At 36.0% G+C, this 22,941-nt stretch overlaps 1 protein-coding gene across 1 annotated transcript in view; it reads left to right on the top strand.

Moving 5' to 3' along the window:
* The window catches only part of TMEM67 (transmembrane protein 67), a 56,261-nt gene extending 36,913 nt beyond the window's left edge, over positions 1 to 19,348 (top strand). The window contains exons 16-28 of the mRNA XM_077876258.1: positions 333 to 431; positions 1,614 to 1,712; positions 1,975 to 2,061; positions 2,751 to 2,850; positions 2,940 to 3,079; positions 4,842 to 4,982; positions 8,651 to 8,731; positions 9,209 to 9,325; positions 12,192 to 12,308; positions 12,415 to 12,519; positions 13,069 to 13,171; positions 16,994 to 17,136; positions 18,147 to 19,348. Coding sequence (XP_077732384.1) covers positions 333 to 431; positions 1,614 to 1,712; positions 1,975 to 2,061; positions 2,751 to 2,850; positions 2,940 to 3,079; positions 4,842 to 4,982; positions 8,651 to 8,731; positions 9,209 to 9,325; positions 12,192 to 12,308; positions 12,415 to 12,519; positions 13,069 to 13,171; positions 16,994 to 17,136; positions 18,147 to 18,227 — 1,413 coding nt within the window. The 3' untranslated portion in view covers positions 18,228 to 19,348. The remainder of the gene's footprint in view (positions 1 to 332; positions 432 to 1,613; positions 1,713 to 1,974; positions 2,062 to 2,750; positions 2,851 to 2,939; positions 3,080 to 4,841; positions 4,983 to 8,650; positions 8,732 to 9,208; positions 9,326 to 12,191; positions 12,309 to 12,414; positions 12,520 to 13,068; positions 13,172 to 16,993; positions 17,137 to 18,146) is intronic.
* Positions 19,349 to 22,941: the final 3,593 nt, after the last annotated feature.

Raw genomic sequence — 22,941 nt, 5'->3', positions numbered from 1 at the left:
CTATTTCCTTCATCTATATTTGTTAAATGGAATTCTACTATAAGGAGAAGTTGTCCCTTTGCCCACATGGATTTATTTATTCAATTATTTCTTTAACTCAGTATGGACTCCTGGATATTTATTTTATTCTAGTGATTATAATTCATTACTATATATCTATCTTGCTCCAATTTTCCTAGATTTAACTGTTGAGAGTTCCTTCAATTTGGCCCCTATGCCCTCTCACCATGCCTGCCACAATTTCTTTTCTTGAGCACTTCTTTATGCTCTATTTGCATATTTGAACATTGATGAGGAAAATTGCATATATCCCAAAATGTTCTTTTTTTTAGATTGCTTTGGGTGTTTTGGGTGGACTGGCTGTTTTATCATCTCTTCTGAAGACAGCAGGGTGGAAGAGGCGCATTGGGAGTCCCATGATTGATTTACAGGTATGGTCTCAGGAGTTTTTAAAGTATATTTTCATCTTTTGACTACTTTGTATCCTTCTTTTAAGATACAGCTTCTCTGGGGTTTATAACTAGCAGAGGTATATGCACACCTCATTTCCCTCCCATGTTGCTATATCCCAGTCTGCACACCCACCAGCAGTGGGAAACCATTTTTCTGGTTTCCACACATCCTCATCAGCATTTGCTATTTTTCTAGCCTTTCCATTTCTTGCCAATGTGGCACTATAAATAGCATGTCATTTTTAGTTTCATTTTGATTTATCTGCTTTTCATATACCTCATTAATCATTTGGGCTTCCTATTCTGTGAACTGCCTGTTTATATCCCTTGCAAATTTTTCTGTTAGGTTTCCAGTTTCTTTTGTTACTTAAAGTAGCTTTTTGTGTTTTCTAAATATGAATCCCCTTTTGGTTTTTGATGTTGAAATATCTCCTCCAAATATGACCCATCTGATTTATTTATTTATTTGAGAGGAGAGAGAGCATACAGTGAGAGGAACAGAGAGGGAGAGTCTTCAAGCAGACTCCCTGCTGAGCATGGAGCCTGACTCGGGGGCAAAGACCGTTCTGGTCTCTACTCTCAGAGTTCAAGAGAATTTGCCACACAGAAGAAGAAAAGAATATTTGATGAAACAATAACCAATGTCCATTTCATTCTACAGAATAATTGCAATGCAAGTTAATCATGGAGTAAGTGGTTGAAACTGGCAGATGAGGCTAAAAAGTCCATTTTGGTTTAGGTTGTGAAGGACCTTTTGGGCTGGAATTTATTCTCTAGTGGAGAGTCTCTGTACATTTTTAGAATGTACAATTTACATTTACAGTCCAATTTACATTTTAGAAAACTAAGTCTGGTGGTAGTATAAAGGATTGATTGGGGTGGGGGCTCCAAACTGTGAAAGAATTAAGAAGCAATATAACTTTCTTAGATGGTGAAAGATGAGAAGGGTTTTGTAAGACAAGTGCTTTTGGGAATGGACTGAAAGGCACAGATCCAAAGGAATCCAGGAGGTGGCCACCGTTGGGCTTTATAACTGAGTGATCCATGGACATGTGAAACAAGGCCTCAAGCTTGAGAAACTGGGTACAGAATATGTTACTGAAAGTGATAGTATAAATAGACCGAGTCGATAACAGCTATAATTCTCTTTTTAAATTGCAGACAGTTATGAAATTCTTGGTGTACTATGCTGGTGATCTGGCCAATGTTTTCTTTATCATCACTGTGGGAACAGGTCTTTATTGGCTTATTTTCTTCAAAGTAAGTGAGTTTCTGAATTTAACCTAAATGTTGATACTTGAATAGATGGTAAGCTGTCATTATGAAGGAACTACTTTTATTTGGGTGTATTTCTGATCCAGAGTACGGCGGTACATGCTACACCACCATTCCTTGAATGTGCTGTTTATTAAGTATCACCACTTTCCTTTTCTATGCTTTTTTTTTTTTTGGTTTGTAAAGTGTGCGTATTAAAAACCTTGAATGGTCATATTTACCATTACCAGGGTAATTTTTATCACAGGCACAGAAATCTATCTCTGTTTTGCTGCCAGTCCCGTCTCAAGAAGAACGTCTTGTTACTTATGTGGGATGTGCTTTTGCTCTGAAGGTAAGTTTTAAAGGACAGGTTCCTGATAAACTTATAAGTCTTTAAAATGCTTTCAAAATCTTCGGTGTAAAATTTAGCTGATTTTAAAAGAAAGCATGAATTATTTTATTTTACCAAGGGTATCTACTTTTATCTATACTAGGTGGTTCATTCTGAAAATCCAGCCTAAATAATTGTTCTAAGAAGCCATGATAAGTAGTTTTAGATTAATATAAGTTATAGCTAATTTAATAAAGTGATATTTCATTATATGACTTTCTTTTCCCCTATTTTAAAGAAGGGAAGACAAATTAATGTGTATGAAAATTTTGTGAATTTGGCGATTCCATGTTATTTAAGGAGCGTTTAGTGATCCCTAATGATATTATAACTTCATTTGTCATTTGTGAAAATTGTATATTCTTGTGATAACAGTATATTTGCTTCTTAAAAAATATTTTTTTTTAAGATTTTATTTATTAGAGAGAGCGCACAAACGGTGGTGAAGGGTGGGCATGGGAGGAGAAGCAGACTCCCCACTGAGCAGGGAGCCCTACACAAGGCCAGATCCCGGGACCCTGAGATCATGACCTGAGCTAAAGGCAGACACTTAACCAACTGAGCCATCCAGGCGCCCCCAAAAATCAGTATTGTTTTCATAAACAGGCTTAGTGTGGATACTTTTAAAGTGTTTTGTTTGTCATTTTCAGGCTCTGCAATTTTTGCATAAGCTTATGTCCCAGATTACCATAGATATATTCTTTATTGATTGGGAGCGACCTAAAGGAAAGGTTCTTAAAGCTGTTGAAGGTAACTGAATAACCATTGTACCAAAATTCTTTCGCTACTTTTTCAGAACAAAGATGAAACCCTTTTACTTATTTTATCTCTCTGACCAGGTGAGGGTGGTGTTCGGAGTGCCACAGTTCCTGTGAGCATATGGAGAACATACTTTGTAGCAAATGAATGGAATGAAATTCAGACTGTGAGAAAAATTAATCCACTCTTTCAAATACTTACTGTCCTCTTTTTTTTGGAGGTATAAACTTTTGTAATTTTATGTGACTTTTGTATACCTCATAAATACTAATTTTGTATAATTCCAGATACATTTTCACCTTAGTGGAAGAGTTTTCTAAAGAGTTTTCTGAAGTTATCAAGCCATTATGAAGAGTGGCTTTTAAAAATTGTGTTAAAATACACGATATGAAATTTATCATCTTAATCATTTTTAAGTATGAAGTTCAATCCTATTAGGTACATTCACATTGTTGTGCCATCAACCCCTAGACTAGCTCTTTTCTTTTCTTTCTATCTATCTATCATCTATCTATTATCATGAGCAGGGGGGAAGGGCAGAAGGAGAAGCAGACTCCTCACTGAGCAGGGAGCCCAGTGTAGGATTTGATCCTAGGACCTTTGGATCATGACCTGAGTTGAAGGCAGACACTAACTGAGCCATCCAAGCACCCAAACTCTTCATCTTACACAACTAAAACTTTGTACCCATTAAACAGTAATTGCCCATTTCTTCTCCTGGCAGTTACCATTCTACTCTGTCTCTTTCAGTTTGACTATACTAGATAAGGAATGGCTTGTAAACTACTGGTTTGTATCCAAATAAATCCCTAGGGAAGCTTTTGTGAAAAGCTTCACCACTAGAGATTGTGTTTGATTGAGTAGCTCTGAGGTGAGCCTAGCTATCTATATTTTGAAAAAAACTTCCTCTCTAATTTACGTTCTTACTAGAATTAGAATCTGCATTAGAACTAGTATTAAAGGTGAAAGTTTTCAGCACATTCTCACTGAACGCCCTATGGATCCTATACTGCGGACCTTACTCAGTGCCAAGAGCTGGGGCTCAGCTGTACTATGCACAGAGAATGGGTACATGTTATGATACCTTTACAGTTATTTCACAGATCTGGCTGGTATTACTGAAAAGAAGTATTCTGTACTGAGTATGAGACTAAGCTATGAAAAATGTTTATATAGGTAATAACTTTTCTCGGGAATTTGCTGCTTATATAAAGTTAGATATGAATCATTAACTCTTCTGTCTGCCTTCGTTTTTCCTTCCTTTCTTCCTTTTTCCCTCCTTTCGCTTTCTTTCCTTTTTTTTAAAGCCAAGAGAAGAATATATATGCCACCAAGGCATTTGAACGATTTTTCAAAAATTCATTTATAGTATTGTCTGTTAAGTGTTTTATAAAGAGCTTTAAAATATGTGAAAAAGATTTTTTTAGTTAAGCACATTTAGAAAACCGCGGATTCAATAAAATCATGTCGCTTTCTTACTGTAAAACTTCCCAGAGCCTTTATTCTAAGAGAGTGGAAGGCATGGACATGAGTATATTGTACAGACCACATTTACTTAACCATGGCTTCCTTTTTTCAAAGAAGTTCCCTTCCTCAAAAGACATTTTGGAAAATACTGTTTAAAAGTATAAAGTATTTTACATAGTACCTGGCATATGTTAAAAGTACGTGAAATACTTTTTGTTCATTGGTAGTTTATTGAAGAAAGTTTTATTCTTTTGATGAATTTTTTGCTTTTGTCAGTGTATATAATAATACAATTATATTTGGCCCTTAGTCATATTGAAGAGAATTCCAAATGAACTAAATTTTGCTTTGTAATTAAAAAATACTGAATAATTATTTTTACCTAGGTTTTCTACTGTTTGTATAATCTTTTGTAAATATTTTAGTTTTTAAGGTTAGAAATAGGAACATATCATTTTCAGAGTAAAGCTATTTTCTTCATCCATATCTGTTTAAATTTTTCCTTTTTACTCCAGGTCGTGGGATTCAAGAACTTAGCATTAATGGACTCATCTTCTAGTCTTTCCAGAAGCCCACCTAGCTACATAGCTCCTTACAGTCGTATTTTGAGATATGCGGTATCTACTGCTCTTTGGCTAGTCATTGGAATTATACAGGTAACAACAGATTATACTTTTTGGCAACATTGCCCTTCTGTATTTATAACTATTGCATACTAATTATCTTTAAATATTGACCACACCCTGGTTTCTACAACAGAAGGAAGGTGATGGTGAGAACAACAATAATAGCTAATAGCTAATTCTTACCTGGTGTTATTATCCAGGCACTGTGTTAATTAATTGCATTGTACAACTTAATTTTTATAGAAGCCCTCGAGGATAGAGTCTATTAGTATCCTCATTTTATAGATGAGGATACTGGTGCACAGAAAGGCTAAATAGTTTGCTAAAGTCATGTAATTAGAGATTGGGAGAACTGGAATATGAACCCAGGCAATCTGATGTCAGAATTCACATTCTTATCAATAGTGGGCTCTGAAGGATCTTTCAGAGCCTACATTTTTCTAGTCAGAGGATGGCTTAGTTTAAACAAGCTGTAGGGATGGCTGAGCTACCCTTAATATTTCCCCCCCGCCCCTTTTCTAAAATACAATTTATTGTCTACATTTATATATCATAACCAGTAGCCCTTGTGAGAGTTTTATTGAAATACTTATTGAGAAAACTGAAAATAAAAGTAAACCTCAGCTTCAAGTCCTGTGATTCTAAACAGAGGATCATTTCCTTTTTTTTTTTTTTTTTTAAGATTTATTTGTTTATTTGAGAGAGGAAGAGTGTTTGCGTGTACCAGTTGGGCAGAGGGGAGGGACAGAGAGTGAGGGGGGAGAGAATCCCAAGCAGGTTCCACGCCCTGGAACTCCCCAGCATGGGAGCCTGATGCAGGACCCTGCATGGAGCTCAGTCTCTGAACCCTGAGATCATGACCTGAGCCAAAATCAAGAGTCAGATCCATAACTGACTGAGCCATCCAGCACCCCATCTTTTCTATGATCATTTCCTTTATTGTCTTAGACATTTAAAAAAAGAAGAAAGGAAGAACAGAAGCATCAGCTAAAGCACTTAACTCTTATATCTATACTTCTTTATCTTACTTCCAGACATTCCCATGAATGGAAAGAGTCTTTTTGTTGGATTAAAAATTCCTTTATGTTTTAAGTCAGCAAATGAACATGGGACCTGTAGAAAGATCAGATTGAGGGGCAGCCGGGGTGGCTCAGTGGTTTAGCACTGCCTTCAGCCCAGGGCCTGATCGTGGAGACCTGGGATCGAGTCCCACGTCGGGCTCCCTGCATGGAGCCTGCTTCTCCCTCTGCCTGTGTCTCTGCCTCTCTCTCTCTCTCTCTCTCTCTCTGTGTCTCTCATGAATAAATAAATAAAATCTTAAAAAAAAAGATCGGATTGAGCTACCTCTAACCAGACAAATACCTGCCTAAAACAGCCTATTTTTAAACATGGTTTGGGATTAAAATCCAGAAATTCCTATAGAATTGGTTCCAGGTGGCATTCTGTAACCTGAGGATAGACTTTTAAAATTTACATTTATTTTAAATTGGTGAGACTTGTTTCAACTTGAAACTACAGAGACAGATCCAGTGAGGGATAGCTTAACAATCAGAAAAGAAAACCAAACAAATTAGAATTTGAAATGAGATAGGATCAAGAGAGTATAGGGTTTGATGTTTATCTTCAATATAATAGTGAGAAAATAATTCATTTTAAAGATATACCAGTACACATTTTTCTGAGTAGATTGGATTCATTTGGATGTAGAGAATTTAGAAGAATACCATCTGTTGCTTTTCATATTTGGTTGAGTACAGCAACAACAACAACAACAACAACAACAACAAAATAGCAGTGGCTGAAGTTAAAATGACCCTTATCTCTCCCATGAGAAAAAAGAGTGGAGATGTGCAGTGCAGGGTGGCTCTGTGGCTGCCACCCAGGACATCCATCTCTCAGGTCACCTGGTGGTCCATAATGGCTGGTGGAGTTGAAGGAGAGAGTTGGGGAGAACAGGGCACACTCTCTTTAAGAGCCTTCTCAGAAGTGCTGTTGAGCATCTCCTTGCCCAGTACTTAGGCACATGGCCACACCTCGCCACGCTGGTACCTTCTAATTGGGCAACAGTGTGCGCCCCCTCCAAGGAGGGGTCTGTCACTAAGGAGAAAGGGGAGAGGATTGTTGGGGCAGAAACTAGTCATCTCAGGCACCACCGTCTCACCTCATTCTCTCACTCTGCTATCATTCTGGTTATATTTCTCTCCACGGTAATATTCTAGGGTTCCCAGGGTTTGTTCCTCAAGTATCTTTAAGAAAAAATGTGTTATAGCTCCATGAATTTGTCCATAAAAAGTCTTGTTGTAGCACCTGGGTGGCTCAGTTGGTTAAGTGTCATAGTGACTCTTAGTTTCAGCTCAGGTGGTGATCTTGGTCCTGGGGTAGAGCCTGGCATTAGGCTCTGTGCTCAGCTTGCAGTCCACTGTCCCTCCTCCTCCCCCTTTGTCCTGCCCCCTCCCTACACATGCATGCACTTGCTCCCTCTCTCTCTCTAATAAAAAAATAAATAAAATCTTTTAAAAAAGTGGTTGAGCGTCTCAGTTACACATCTGCCTTCAGCTCAGGTTGTGATCCCAGGGTTCTGGGACGGAGTCCTGCATCGGGCTCCCTGCTCAGAAGGGAATCTGCTTCTCCTACCCCTCCCCGCTGCTTGTGCTCTGTCTCACACGCTTTCTCTTAAATGAATTTTTTAAAAATCTTTTTTTTTAAGTCCTGTTGATTCTCATAATGTTAGTCTTTATTGCTTGCTTCTTTTATTTCCCTAAACCCAGCTTCTTCAACTTTTAAGTGGTATTTTTTATTTTTAAAATTTTTAAGTTGCTGTTTTTCAGGTCCTTTACACGGATTTAAAACAAGACATATATAGAATGTTAGGGAAGTGTGTCCAGTAAATCAGCTGATGTAGATTATTTATTCATTCACACATTGGAGTACATTTTGTGTTCTAGGCACCGTGCTGGGCTCAAGGATATGCTTAACAAGAGCAAGCTACAGATTGTGGCAAGTGCTGTGAAGGGCATCAGTAGGGAGATGAGATACAGAGTAAATGAGGAGAGGCGGGTTGGAGTTACGAATGGGGGACACCTTTCAACTGGATGGTTAGGAAATGTTATCTTTCTCTCAAATATGTCTAAGTAGGTCTAAAATGTTAAAACTTTTCTCTTTTGATTTATAAAATAATTTCCTTTTCTGGTATTATTAAAGCTAAGAAAATACTTGAAACCATTCCATTTCAATATTTAATGTATTATCTGCAGTTGAAGTAGAATATTTGATATATGCTTTTTATGTGCTACTCTGTCAGAATGTTAATTAGAAAAGCAGCAAGTTTTCTAATAGCTTTGAAATTTAGGAGATGGGTAGGACTGCAGAACTATACATAAATCTGGCCATTAATATATTGTTTATGCTAAATTTTTTAAAGCCCCTCTCTCCCTCCAAGTTTGTCCTGTTGTGTTTTAATGATACAGAAAAGTTCTTAAAATTCAAAATAGGCTCCCTCAATAAATTTTAACACAATCCCAAAACCTTATTTCTTTGGCAGAGGAATCAGAAATGATAAATAGGATTTTATCCCACAGGAACCATTTAAAGGCCACTGTGTTCTTGGGTGGACTTTCTTTTTAAGATACTACATTGTGGCTATAAAAGAAAATTAAATTTTAAAAGCTAATAACCATGAAGTTGGCTTACTGTTTCAGATCATGTTCTTTGCTGTCTTTTATGAGAGATTTATAGAAGATAAAATTCGACAGTTTGTGGATTTATGCTGTATGAGCAATGTAAGTACTTTCTGACTTTATCTTGCAACTGTTATTTTTCCCTTTTTAAAGGTCATGAGTACATTAAGAGAGGCTTTAAAAGTGATTTGGTATGATTGAATTTTTTTAGTCCAATTTCCCACTGATTGCTAATTCCAGAGATAGTTGTAATGAGCTACAAGTTAATGTTTACTGCCTTAGTTTCTTCTTCATTTGCAATTTCTTAATTATGAATTCCTTCTCCACCAAATGATTCACTCAGCAGAGTCCCTGAAAAGTTTTCATATATCAATCTTAACACTTCCTTTCTTAGAAAATATCTTTAATCTCTTTTCAACTTTTTAATAATAACATAATTACCCTTTATTACCTTATTGTCCTATTTATATATTTTCCAAGAATTCAACCCTCTTTATTTTGAGAGAAAAGCAATTTTTTAAAAAACTTAATTTTTATTGTTTTCTACATGAGTTGCTGTTTGTTTTTCTCTTTTTATAGATATCAGTGTTTCTGTTATCCCACAAATGCTTTGGATATTACATTCATGGTAGATCCGTACACGGGCATGCAGATACTAATATGGAAGAAATGAATATGAACCTTAAAAGAGAAGCGGTATGAATATATTTAACATCTTTCAGTTTTTAATTGAAAAATGGGTTTGCTTTTCTTAATCTAGGATTTGTAGTAATATTTTTAAAAATTCCCCATTGGTTACTTTTGAAAGTTGCTAGAGTACCCAACCAACTCATTACACTGAACGTTGATAAAGGGAAAGAATCAAATTTCATCCTATGGTTCCTATATGGACTGTATTTTAAAATAACCAGAATATTTTGGTTAAATAATTTTTAAGCACATAAATAAGAAACAGAGACTAATAAACCCCTAAGAAATGTGTAGTCATAAATAAATACAGGTAAAAAATCATATTTTTTACCCTCTTCAAAATACTTTATTTTGAAATATAGTTCATGAGGGGAAGTTCTTTCCATGAGGGGAAATTCTTTCTTATAAAAGAAAATAAAAGGAACTCTTACTTGGTAAGTCACCATTTTGTAGTGACTAATGGATTATTGCAGATAGGCTACAATGCAGTGGATGCTAAAACAATTAAGTGAAGGCTGACAGGAGCTTTATAATGAAGAATCAGATTGACATAGTCTGAACACACTGGCTCCATCTTACTACAAGTAAGAATTAGGAGAACCAACATTAATCACTGCTAGTTATAATGCAGTAGGAAGTACATAACATCACCTATGAAATATTCTTGCCTAAGAAAGTGGAACCTGAATATAATTAAGCCTCTAGATCTAACCACCAATTTATAGGAAATAGAAGAGATAGAGGGATAAATTAAATAGTATCATAGGAAGCAATTAGCCATACTCAGAATGCAGGGTGTCTCACAGGACAGATGACCCAGTGTCTCCAGCAAATCTAAGGTGTGTAAAGAAGAAGAGGAGTGGTGGTGGAGGTGGGGGTGGAAGAACTGTTAGATAGGAAGAGAAATTTAGAAACAAAACAGTACAATGTGTAGGCTTTGGATCCTGATTCAAACCAATAATTTAAAAAAAAAAATCCTTGGGAATAATCTGAGAGACTTAATTTAAGGACTAAATATTAAATTATATTAAGGAATGATTAGTTTTATTAGGTGTGAAAATGGCATGGTGGGCTTTTTTGTTGTTGCTAAGACCTTATTAGTTAGAGATATATACGAAAGTATTTACAGATTTGGGGTTGAGTGATGGATGGTTTACTGTTCTTTAGAAATTAGAAATTTAGAAATTTAGAAATTACACCTGGTTTTGAAAAGTTAAATGTAAAAAAAGAATATTTGAGATCGAGAGATGACTTTTTAAGCATAAGAATATAAAGGGACTATTAATTGATTTTACTTCATTAATGGAGAACATTTATGTGGCCAACAGTCATATAATAAAAGCAAATTTGGCTAAAATTCTCATAACAAATATGATAAAGATACTGATAACAATATTGAAAATCATAGAAATCATTAAGCAGACAGTTAAAACCTCAATGGAAAAATGATAAAATAATTTTTAAGCACATAAATAAGAAATAGAGACTAGTAACCCCCTAAAAATGTATCGTCATAAATAAATACACGTAAAAAATGATATTTTTTTCCCTCTTCAAATTAGCTTAGTTTTTTTTTTTTTTTTTAAAGCTAATACATATTAGTACCAAGGACATGATGAAATGAGCACCCATAAAACTACTGGTCTCAGGATAAATTTTTACAAATCTTCTGGAAAGCATTTGGAAATGTATATACGAAGAGCTTTTTAAGAGATCATTATCTTTGACTCACTAATTCTGTGAATCTCACTCAAGGAAATAATTAGCAATGTGAATAGCTAATTGGGTTCAGGATCTTCATCACAGTGGTTATTTATAAGGGATTATTTAAAAGAGAATATTAAATCAGTTGGTTTTCTTAGTGAAATTCTTAGGTAGACATAAAAATCATGTTTTATAGAATATTTAATGACATAGAGAGTTGCTAGGATATAATGTTAGGTGAAAAAGAAATCGATGTGATCCCAGTTTTATGCCATCTATATCTGTATGCCTGGACAAAGAACTAGAAATAAAATACCTTAAAATACTTGTATCTCTGGATGTTGAGATCATAGGGGATTTTTTTTTCTTTTCTTTCTTTTCTGTACCTCTCCATATTTTATAAATTCTCTGCAGTAGCATGTAATGTTTTAATCAGGAAAAAAAGCTTTTATTATTTTTTTAATTAGAGAAATTCACTGCATGTAGACTTCCTTTCAGTCTGTAGAAAACCAAGTGTTACATTATGTTTGCAGATTAAATTTAGACAAAGAGATTATTAATATTAAGCTCTGGAATAAGCAAATAAGGCAAGAGAAGGGAGGCAGGAGGACTTGAGCTGACCTTGAAGCATGGATGGGAAGTAGCTAGGGGGTGAGGTAAAGCAAAATTTTGCATGTGGATGGTTGTCGGGATTCAGGTTGTGTCAGGAAGACCTGAAATGGATATCTGGTCCATGACATTAACTGTTTAGTTATATATCATGCTACTTTTTTATTGCATTTAATTAAGGAAGTGTTCTAAAAGTTTTTAGAAAATAAAGGCTATTTATAAAAGTGTTTAAGATTAGACTTTTTGACAGGCACTAAAGAGCAATAAAATGAATCATAAAGGAAGCTACAAATACCAATACACAATGAATTTAGTGTGGATTTTTAAAAGTAGGATACAGGAGATGATACAGAGACCTGAACGGCGTATGACAACATAGAAATTAGTAAAATCCAGAGGGGAGTAGGAACCTTGGGTAATGTCAGAATCTCTATCTCAAATATAGTTTCAGTAAAATTTCAGGTGGTCTTGTAATGTGATACTAACTAAAAGAAAAGTGTTGTATTTTCTTTTTGAAATAGGCAAAATTTTCATGATCTTTAAATTTTTAACTTTTCAGGAAAATCTGTGTAGCCAGAGGGGTTTGGTACCCAACACAGATGGTCAGACTTTTCAGATTGCGATTTCTAGCCAGATGAGACAGCACTATGACAGAATTCATGAGACACTGACAAGGGTTTGTATAAAGTACAATTCAGGTATATTTTGCCAATATTTCATCTTATTTAAAAACCAAGAATGTAAGACATGTTGCATTTATTCTTACCTCTTTTTCACATTAGAAAAATGGCCCTGCCAGACTATTGAGTTCATCAGCAAGCACTTTTGAGCAGAGTATAAAAGCATATCATACTATGAACAAATTTCTTGGCTCTTTCATCGATCATGTATGTATGTTAGCATTTATATTTCGACTAGAAGCAAAATATAATTTTTAAAAATTTAACCAGTAATGTCAGTTATTTTAGTTAACCAGTCAGTGAACTTAGAACCCTTCTTTTTTCGCCTATCAAAATTAATACTGTGACTTAAGGATAGAGTTTAGGTTATATAAAAATAAGGTGACATTTTATGCATCTATTAGCATAATGATGATTCCCTTAAAGTATGCCTATGCTGGAATTTTGTTAGCTAATTAGTAAAATATTATTATATTTTTTATTATAGAAATATGCTATGCTGTGGTTGTATTCCTGAAAAGCTTGTTAAAAGTTGATTTTAAATATAGCCCTAAATACGACTAAAGACATTTAAAATTTAAAACATTTCTGAAGAAAATCTTGTTATAAAGCCCATTGTAGTAAGACCAGTCTTTTTAAAGAACAGATTTTCTTCATGTACTATTCATTTTTCATTTTCTCTCTTTCTGATTTACATTAGTTGGGAAACATTTATTTCATGCTATTTTTGAAATAATGTGTATCTTTTTATATTAGGTTCATAAGGAAATGGACTACTTTATAAAAGATAAATTGCTTCTTGAAAGAATTCTTGGAATAGAATTCATGGAACCAATGGAAAAAAGCATCTTTTACAATGGTATCCTTCAAATGCCTTTGCGGAACTTGATTACTATTTTCAAAGTTTGAAAAAAAAAGAAAGAGTACTTGTAGTTATTTTTTTAAATTTTATAATTTTATATAAAAACAAAGGAAACGTAATGAACTTAGTTAACTTCATGGTATGATAGTAGTTTTCCGTGTTCCATTTTATTATGTCATGTAGCAGGAAACAAAAATGTAAAAGATAATTATTCTGAAGAAAGTGCAAAAATTTCAAAATCAGTGATAGACCTAGAAGAGAGAGAGTAAAACACAAAAAATTCAGATTTTTTAAAAATTTGAGTATAATTGACAGATGATGTTGCATTAGTTTCAGGTATACAGCCTAGTGATTCAGCAACTCTTGTGTTATGCTCTGCTCATCACAAGTATAGCGACCGTATCATCATGAAATGACTATTGCAATACCACTGACTGTATTCCCTGTGCTGTACCTTTTATTCATTCCGTAGCGGGCAGCCTGTGTCCCACTCCCCTTAACCCATTTGTCCTTCCTCCTACCCCCTCTCCTCTGCCAACCATCAGTTTTCTGTATTTATAGGTATGATTTGCTTTTTGTTTGTTTGTTTATTCATTTGTTTTGTGTTTTAGATTCCAATGTTAAGTGAAACCATGTGGTATTTATCTTTTTCTGTCTGACTTATTTTACTTAGAATAACACTTTCTAGATCCATCCATGTTATTGCAGATGGCAAGATCTCACTCTTTTATGGCTGAGTAATATTCCTGTGTGTGTGTGTGTGTGTGTGTGTGTGTGTGTGTGAGAGAGAGAGAGAGAGAGAGACTATATATATCTGTATATCTCACTCTTCTTTATCCCTTCGTCTGTGAATGAATACTTGGGCTTCCTTTGGTATCTTGGCTACCGTAAATAATGCTACAATAAACATAGGGGAGACTATATCTTTTTGAATTAGTGTTTCAGTTTTCTTTGGGAAAATGCCCAGTAGTGGAATTACTGCATCATATGGTATTTCTACTTTTTAATTTTTTTAAGGAACTTCCATACTGGTTTCCGCAGTAGCTGTACCAATTTACATTCCCACCAGCAATGCACAAAAGTTCCCTTTTCACCACATCCTCATAAGTATTTGTTATTTGTTATCTTTTTTTATTTTAGCCAATCAGGTATAAAGTTTTCATTGTGGTTTTGATTTGCATTCCCTGGTGATGTTGAACATCTTTTCATGTGTCTGTTGGCCCTCTGTATGTCTTTTTTGAGAAAATGTCTCTCAGATCCTCTACCCATTTTTAAATGGGATCGTTTGGTTTTTGGTGTTAAGTTGTGTAAGTTCTTTATGCATTTTGAATATTAACCTCTTTTCAGGTAGGTCATTTGCAAATATCTTCTCCCATTCAATAGGTTGCCTTTTTTGTTTTGTTGATGGTTTCCTTTACTATGGAAAGCTTTTTATTTTGATGTAATCCCAATAGCTTATTTTTATTTTTGTTTCCCTTGCCTTAGAAGACATACCTAGGAAAAATGTTAATGTGGCCAGTATCATAGAAATTATTGCATATGTCAAGGAGTTTTATGATTTCAGGTCTCACATTTAGGTCTTTGATACATTTTGAGTTTATTTTTTGTGTTTGGTGTAAGAAAGTGATCCGTTCCATTCTTTGCATATAGCTGTCCAGTTTTCCCAACACCATTTATTGAAGAGATTGTCTTTTCCCCATTGTATATTCTTGCCTTCTTTGTCATAGGTTAATTGACCATGTAAGTGTAGGCTTATTTCTGGACTCTTTGTTCTGTTCTGTTGATCTATGTGTCTGTTTTTGTATTATATCTTGAAATCTAGAACTGGGATACCTCCAGTTTTTCTTTTGTTTTTTCTTATCAAGATTGCTTTAGCTATTTGTCGTTCTATACAGATTTTAGTATTATTTGTTCCAGTTCTGTAAAAAAGTGCTGTTAGTGTTTTTAATAGGGATTACATTGAATCTGTAGCTTACTTTGGATGGTATGAACATTTTAATAATATTAATTCTCCCAATCCATGAGCATGAAATATCTCGCTATTTGTGTGTAGCACCTTCAATTTCTTTCATCAGTGTTTTATAGTTTTCAGAGCACAGATCTTACACCTTCTTGGTTATTTATACCGAGGTATTTTATTATTTTGGATATAATTGTAAATAGAATTGTTTTCCTGATTTCTCTTTCTGCTACTTCATTATTAATGTATAGAAACGCTGCTGATTTCTGGGTATTAAGTTTGTGTCTTAAACTGTACTGAATTCATTTATTACTTCTGATAGTTTTTTGGTGGAATCTTTAGGGTTTTCTATGTATGATATCATGTCATCCTCAAATAGTGACCATTTAACTCTTCCTTATCAATTTAGATGCCTTTTATTTCTTGTCTGTTTGCTGTGGCAAGGATGTCTAGTACTATGCTGAATAAAAGTGACGAGGGTGAAGATAAAATTCAGATTTTATAGGAATGTGCAGTCAGTGGAAAACTAATAAAACACTTAAGAATAATATTTGTGATTAATCTTTAACATTTAACTTTTCATTTTATCCAAATTCTTAAAAATTGTAGGTACTCTGTGATAGAAATAGTGCCTACATCTGGTTTCCTATCATTAAAAGGGTAGTATATATGTCACTTTTAATGTGGCTGGATGACCTCCTATATGGGTTGGTAAGAATGACCTATGTCCTGGCTTGGGTATCACTTATTCATGCATTATTGAGTGTCATGTGTCATGCCAGTCCCAGGATACATAGCACAGACCAGTGAGCATCTTGAATATATGAGTGGGGTGATGCTGGGATGGAAGTCTCTGCAGACACAGGTTACACCAGGTACGAATAGTGAGTGGGAAATCTAACCAGACATACAAACGAGAAGAGACCACATGGAAAAGTTTGAATTGCATCCTAAAAAAAGTTGTCAAGTGGGAGGATCAAGGGAAAAGAGGCAAAGATATTTGTACAGAAGGGGGAAAGGGCATTCTATATTTATGAATTTTATGATTGAAGCCTGATATGAAGTGGGACATAGTAAGAGTGCATGAAAGATAAAGAGGCTGGAGAGCAAATCCCAGAATCCTTGTCTGACACTCTGAGGCATACCGGCCGTCCCCTTATTTTAAAACAGGAGTTCCTAACTGGGTATCCATGAACAGCTTCATTGGTTCCTTGGATCTCCCTGAAATTACATGCCAGATTTGTATATATGGACTCCCTCCGCCCCCTGACTATGGTGAAAGGGTCTGTAGCTTTCATCAGAATCTTAAAAGAGGGTTTACATCCCAAGAAGAACAAACCCCTCCTTGTGGAATGAAAAGAAAAGAGGTCTTGGAGCAGAACCTCAAGAGTACTAACCGTTAAGACACAAATTATAACTCACTATGCACTACTCCGTCCTTGCTGGTTTTGTTTTTGTGTTTTTAACTTTGTCTATCTTAGAGAATCTAAGATTCTTTGACCTTTAGTTACATAAACAAATAAGGGATATTCATTACCTGGTCTTTGGAAGGTATTGACTATATATACTCACACTACTAGCAATTACCAACCCTTGGTACAAGTGTTAAAAATTATTTATTTATTTATTTATTTATTTTTAATTATTTTTTATGAGCAGAGTTCCATTACTGACTTTTGAGATTAGCAAATTTTAATACCCTTTAATTGTTTTGAAAGCCATAAAGTATTATAAGTAGTAGCTTCTGTTATGTTTTTTAAGTACCCAAATTTTAACACCAGAAATTTATCAGAAGCTTATTCTATTTTAAAGTTTCTAATTTATATCTTATACATTGCTTTTTTTTTTTTTCTTAATAGATGAAGGATATTCTTTCAGCAGTGTTCTATATTATGGAAATGAAGCCACTCTTCTTATTTTTGATCTGCTGTTCTTCTGTGTTGTGGATTTGGCTTGCCAAAATTTTGTTCTAGCGGCCTTCCTTACATACCTGCAACAAGAGGTAAGTTTAAAAATCTTTTCTGGATTTCTTTTCAAACAGATACTTTGGAAGTAGATATTTTATAGCAGAGAATAACAATGTCTGCTTTTATCAGGAATTTGTAAAGATTTAGAATAATTATCCCCACCAAAAAAAGAAGAAACATTTCAATCAACTATACTCTCCTCAGGGTCAGTGAAATACTGGGATCTTGTGGAAGGCATAAGTTGCTTGAACAACTGTGAAAAGAAAGGAAGATACTTAAATTGCTGATCTCCTATATGCCAGAAGTAGCAGTAATTAGAACCTGAAACTAATTTTACCATATATGTTAACTAAAATTTAAATAAAAAGTTGAAATTTAAAAAAAAAAAGTAGCAATAATGAGAGTTCCCTTCACCCTCTGCACCAGCTGTTATTGTAACAAAAAGGCAAGCTCCGGAGGGCAGGGGATAGGAGAGGGCAGGGGATGGGAGATCGGGCTCAGGACTCAACCACAGAGAAGCCCCTTTGTTGTGACAGTCACACAGTTTCTACCTGTGTGGTTAAAACAATAGTTGCTGGATGGGTATGGAGCCTGAAGTGGAGATTTTAAAAAATGACAAATTTCTCTGGAAATGTTGTTATTAATATCACGCAAATTTTCCCCCATTATGTCAAGGAAGTATGAGTTAGTAACATATAATTAGTCTTTGACGGAGATCTAAAATTACAAGCAAATTTTATCCCTAACAGTGCTTTTGATGTTTCCATAGCTTTTAAAGCTAGAGGTAAGTTGCCTTCAAAATATTTGATAGTATATTCCGTGAACATGAGAGGACTTGTATTAATTCATTAAGATCTATTCTAAATAGGAATATGCACTTGTTTGGTATTATGAAAGATGATAAATACTCTTGAAATAATTTTGTGCATCACCATGGAATACAGATGCCTGATACATGAAAATAAATAGTTAGATATTTTAATTGATGTACATATGTTTCTTTATATATTTTTCCATTCTGAATTGTTTTAATTTTTTTTTCCAGATTTTTAGATTTATACGTAATACAGTAGGACAGAAGAATTTGGCATCCAAAACATTGGTGGATCAAAGATTTTTGATTTAATTTTTTGAATAGATCAAGACAATATAGTTATGGCAAAAACAGTCATAATTATCAGATTAGTTTGCCATAGTTTTTTAAAACCTTGAATTCAAATTTTTCTATTTTTATTTGTTTTCTAAGCTAAAGAAAGATTTATTTTTGTAATCTGTGGATTCATAACTTCTTTATGCATATATACAGTGGTATAATGAAAAATGTTGTTTTCCCGTTTGTGACGGTATTTAATTCAAGAACTCATAAATTAGATACACTGACAGTGGGGCAAAAGAAATCTAAATGTTGCTGTCAGCATAACACTTTTTAATGATAAAACAATCCCATCATTTGTCTCTGTAGATAATTTTATAAACTGGGATTTGCCTACATTTTCTCACTTTGACAAGATTATTCCAAGTTCAAGCAGTTTTCAGTTCAGTGTTTTCTAGTTTTTACATATGTTATGGTAATAAATGTTGGAAAATGCTTTCAAGTACTTAGAAATTTGAAATTGTATATTGCTGACTCAATTTGCCTCATTTTAATTGCTCACACTGGCAGTGGACTGATTCACCACTGGATTAATAGGCATCTCATGAAATGGTACATATTCGTTATTTTTTATACCTATATCATTGTGTCAATATGTCCTTCCCATCAAGAGTGTATATTTCTTAATTATCATTTACATTTTTTAAACAAGCCATAATGTGTGACATTTCTCCCAATATAGTTTTTTATACATTTTGAATTACTTAGCATTTTAAGAGCACTCACAAGGTTTTGTTCTTTAGTTATGTTTAAAGATTCTAAATAACCATAAATTTATCATGTTATATTGACAAGGTGACTTATTGAAAACACACTTAGGCTTCATAAGTCAGTAGGCTTGTATTTATTTGGATCCAAAACTCCACTCAATGTAAATTCTGAGCCATGTAGTTAATAATTTTCCATGATATGATTTTCATTGCATACCATTTGAAAGGCATCCTTGTATTCCAGGTATAATGATCATTGACCCCCAACCATCATTTCTTACTGCCTTTTCTGTTAATGCTGTGTAAATACTGAAATATAATGCTATGTAAATATTGTTTATGTTTTTGAGTTGAAAATATGGAATAAATCCTTAGATGTTTTCATTTCCTGTTTGATTAATGTGTATTTCATGAAATAACATTTAGGAATGAACACTATTGCAGCAGGCGTCCACAGTCTTTGCCAAAGTTGAATCTTTTACATGTCTTTGAATCTTAAGGATGACAGAGGAGAAAAAAGGGGTAAGAAGCTAAGCATTTGAAACTACAGTTTCTGAAGGGTCAAAGTACAGGAATGCCTTTATACAAGCTACAAAGAGAAATAAATAGTATAGATTTTTAAAACCACTTGCTCAGAAGCATATGAGAGAAATCAAATTCTTATTCATACATGAGAAGTTAATATTAATGTGAATGTTTAAAAATGGGAATTTCAAAAAATAGGATCAGTCAGCTCACCTAATTAACACAGAGAAAAGGCATTTTGAAGAATAATTTCACACTGGTTTTATACAATATTACTTTTTATTTTGGTTGGATACATAAAATGTGTTCAGATTTTCACACACTGTTGATTCCCCTGTTCACATTGCTACAATTTAAATTCTGTGATCAGGTTCCTAATGTTCCATTAGATCCATAATCTTTTGTCTATTTCTGTAGCACTGATTTACTGTACTTTCTATCTTATGCCCCCAATTTTACTGACTGCCTAGAAACAGTTGGTAAGTCTCCTCATCATCTGGTAAGGAAGCAAAATCTAGGTTCACCCAGAGGTTCTTCATAAGCTGCTGTGTGTTTAGTGTCCCCCACAGAAATGCCCAGGCCCCTAGCATGGTTCTGTGGATCAGTCTCTGTGTTATGAGATGTTTATATTTTCCTATTTCTCTGGCACTGCTGTCCTAACACTCCCTTTTGAGAAGGCTCCGCTGGTTACCTAGATTGAGAAGGATTCAAAATGATCACTAATCCAGTGGTTGCAGGCACGAAATCGGTCTTCCTTTTGTTGTCTGAAAATATTGATGAAAGCTGAAGGGAAATGAATATAAGTCAAGGAGCCATGTGGCTTAATGGAAAATGCTCCAGATTTAGTAACAGAAGCCCTGGATTCAAATTAGAATTTTTGCCCCCGTCACTTACCAGCTTTGGGACCTTAAAACAAATCATTTGAAATCTTTGAGCTTTAGTCTGCATCTCTGCTATGGAAATAATACCCTTGGTTTACCACTTGTGGTAAGGATTAGCTCATGAAGATAAACTTATGGCAGTGAGTAAACTAAACACTAGAAGTTTTAGAATTTTTAGTTTAAAACGTCTGCCTTGGGGTAGCCCAGGTGGCTCAGCAGCTTAGCGCCGCCTTCAGCCCAGGGTGTGGTCCTGGAGACCCGGGATCGAGTCCCACATGGGGCTCCCTGCATGGAGCCTGCTTCTCCCTCTGCCTGTATCTCTGCCTCTTTCTCTCTCTCTCTCTCTCTGTGTCTCTCATGAGTAAATAAATAAAATCTTAAAAAAAAAAAAAAGGAAAGTCTGCAACAGTTTAAAAAAATAAAACATCTGCCTCCAAGTATATTTTCTATCTTGCGAGTAAATTAATTCCATAATACTGAAACCCAGATTACTGACCAAAAAAAAAAAATTCCGAGCCTTCCTTCCGCTTCAGCCTTCCAGCCTCACCAGGAAGAGGTCCCCCCCTCTCCCCAGTAGATGTCACAGCGGTCGATGACGGGAGCCAAGATGGAGCTGTCCTCACACCATGTTGTAGGCATGGTTCATGGTACAGATTAGGAAAAAGGGAAGAGAGGGAAATATTGTGTTTGGGAGAGAGTTACGTATTTATTCATTCAAACAATATTTCCACCTGTTCCCATTCCAGAGCCTCTCAGAAGGGTCTTAGAATTGGTAGAGGAAGCCGATGTATTAACCAATAATTTCAGTGATCTGAAAAGTGCTACAGCCACCAGGGTGTGATGGGAAAGCTCCAAACTGTGCACCCGTGGTCATTAGGACTTCTACCTGAGAAAGGCGGCATTTGACCTGAACAGGACAAGGGCAGTCAGAGCCAGAACAGTCCGTATCTGAGAGGAAACGCGCAGCAGACGGGCACTTACAGGTAGTTTGTATTATAGAACACGTGTTCTTTATGTTTTTAAAGCTTGCTGTATGTTATGATGTTTTGACATCTTAATTTCCTCTGGCTATAGGGAGACTTAAACATGTTTTCTAGGATTGGAATCTCAGCAAAGGGTGTAGCCAGGCGCATGCTTTTGACATGCAGACTAACCCTCTGCGCCCGCCCTGTACACCCCAGGAAGCAATATTCCTCTGCTTTAACCATCCCAGACAGGCAGCTTAGGACCAGCCCTTAGAGCCCATTGTAGCTTAGCGCCCCCTGTAATGATGCCAGCTAGCTCATCCTGCTTACCCGGCCTGCCTTGCCTGTCCTGCAGAAATGCAGAAACTAATAAAGGCTGGGACCTAGGTTCCCCCTTGCCCCTGTTCTGCCTCCCAGCCAGCAGTGGTGCTTCCCCGGGGGCCCATGTGACGTGGGTGCCTGCTTGGCATGGCGAGCCTCTTGTTTCTAGCACCTGTGAGTATGATCAGCTTTGTTTTCCCGAGCCCCTCCTGTGTTTCCTTGTGTGGCCCCACCCGACTGACCATCACACGACAGAACCTGGAACAGTACATTTGGAGGTTTGGGAGGGAGATGAGGTTGGAAAGGAAGGTAAGAGCTGCATCATGAAAGAGTTTTGCATCGAGCCACAGGGTATGAAGACTTCAAGCCAAGTTTACCAGCTGAATATTTTAACATTCCGAAGAGTGAGTGAATGCACAGAGGGGGCGAGAAGGGATCCTCCACAGTCAAATCACCCTGCAAGAATTGGTGGTCCAGGGGCTGGGCGGCTGGCGTGTTGCCTGGCTGCCTTCCTGGTTCGTAAAGATAAATGCGTTGCCTATAAGGCAGCAAAGGATAGTGGTTGACGACGCAGAGTCTGGAGCCAGACCTACTGTATTCAAGTCTTATCTCTTAGCAGCTGAGTGATTTGGAGCAAGTGACTTCTCTCTGTGACTAAATTCCACCCCCCCACCCCCCCATAAAGGGGGGGTAATCGTACCTGCCTTAGAGTTTTGGGGAGGAGTGAATGAGTTTGCGAGCATGCAGTGCTTAGAAGAATGCCTGGCACAGGGCTGGTACTCTGCAAGTGTCGCCGCGTGCTAGTAGAAGTAGCAGAAAGAAGTCCTATTAATATTTGATTCTGAAAGAAAGACCCAGATTAGCGTCTCTGGGGCTGAGCGTAGGACAATGTATTGTTAGGAGGGCTAGAAGTAGAGTGGACAAACTGCCCAACACAAAGCAATCTGTGGGCCTAAAATAACTTTGCATCTATTTCTTTTTAAGATTTTATTTATCAATTCATGAGAGACACACAGAGGCAGCGACACAGGCAGAGGGAGAAGCAGGCTCCATGCAGGGAGCCCGACGTGGGACTCGATCCCGGGTCTCTAGGATCACGCCCTGGGCTGAAGGTGGCGCTAAACCACTGAGCCACCGGGGCTGCCCCCTTTGCATCTATTATTGTAAAAAAAAAGGACACGGCTGCAGACAGGATAAACAGATGACCTCTGGAGTAAGGTCTAGAAACAGACCCACAGACCCACAGACCCACAGTCACCTGATCTGTGATTCGCAGTGCACTGAG

Source organism: Canis aureus, chromosome 28 (genome assembly GCF_053574225.1).
Source record: "Canis aureus isolate CA01 chromosome 28, VMU_Caureus_v.1.0, whole genome shotgun sequence".
In the NCBI taxonomy this organism is placed as follows: Eukaryota; Metazoa; Chordata; class Mammalia; order Carnivora; family Canidae; genus Canis; species Canis aureus.
Note: the sequence above shows the minus strand (reverse complement) of the source record. Positions and strands in the feature narration are given on the sequence as shown.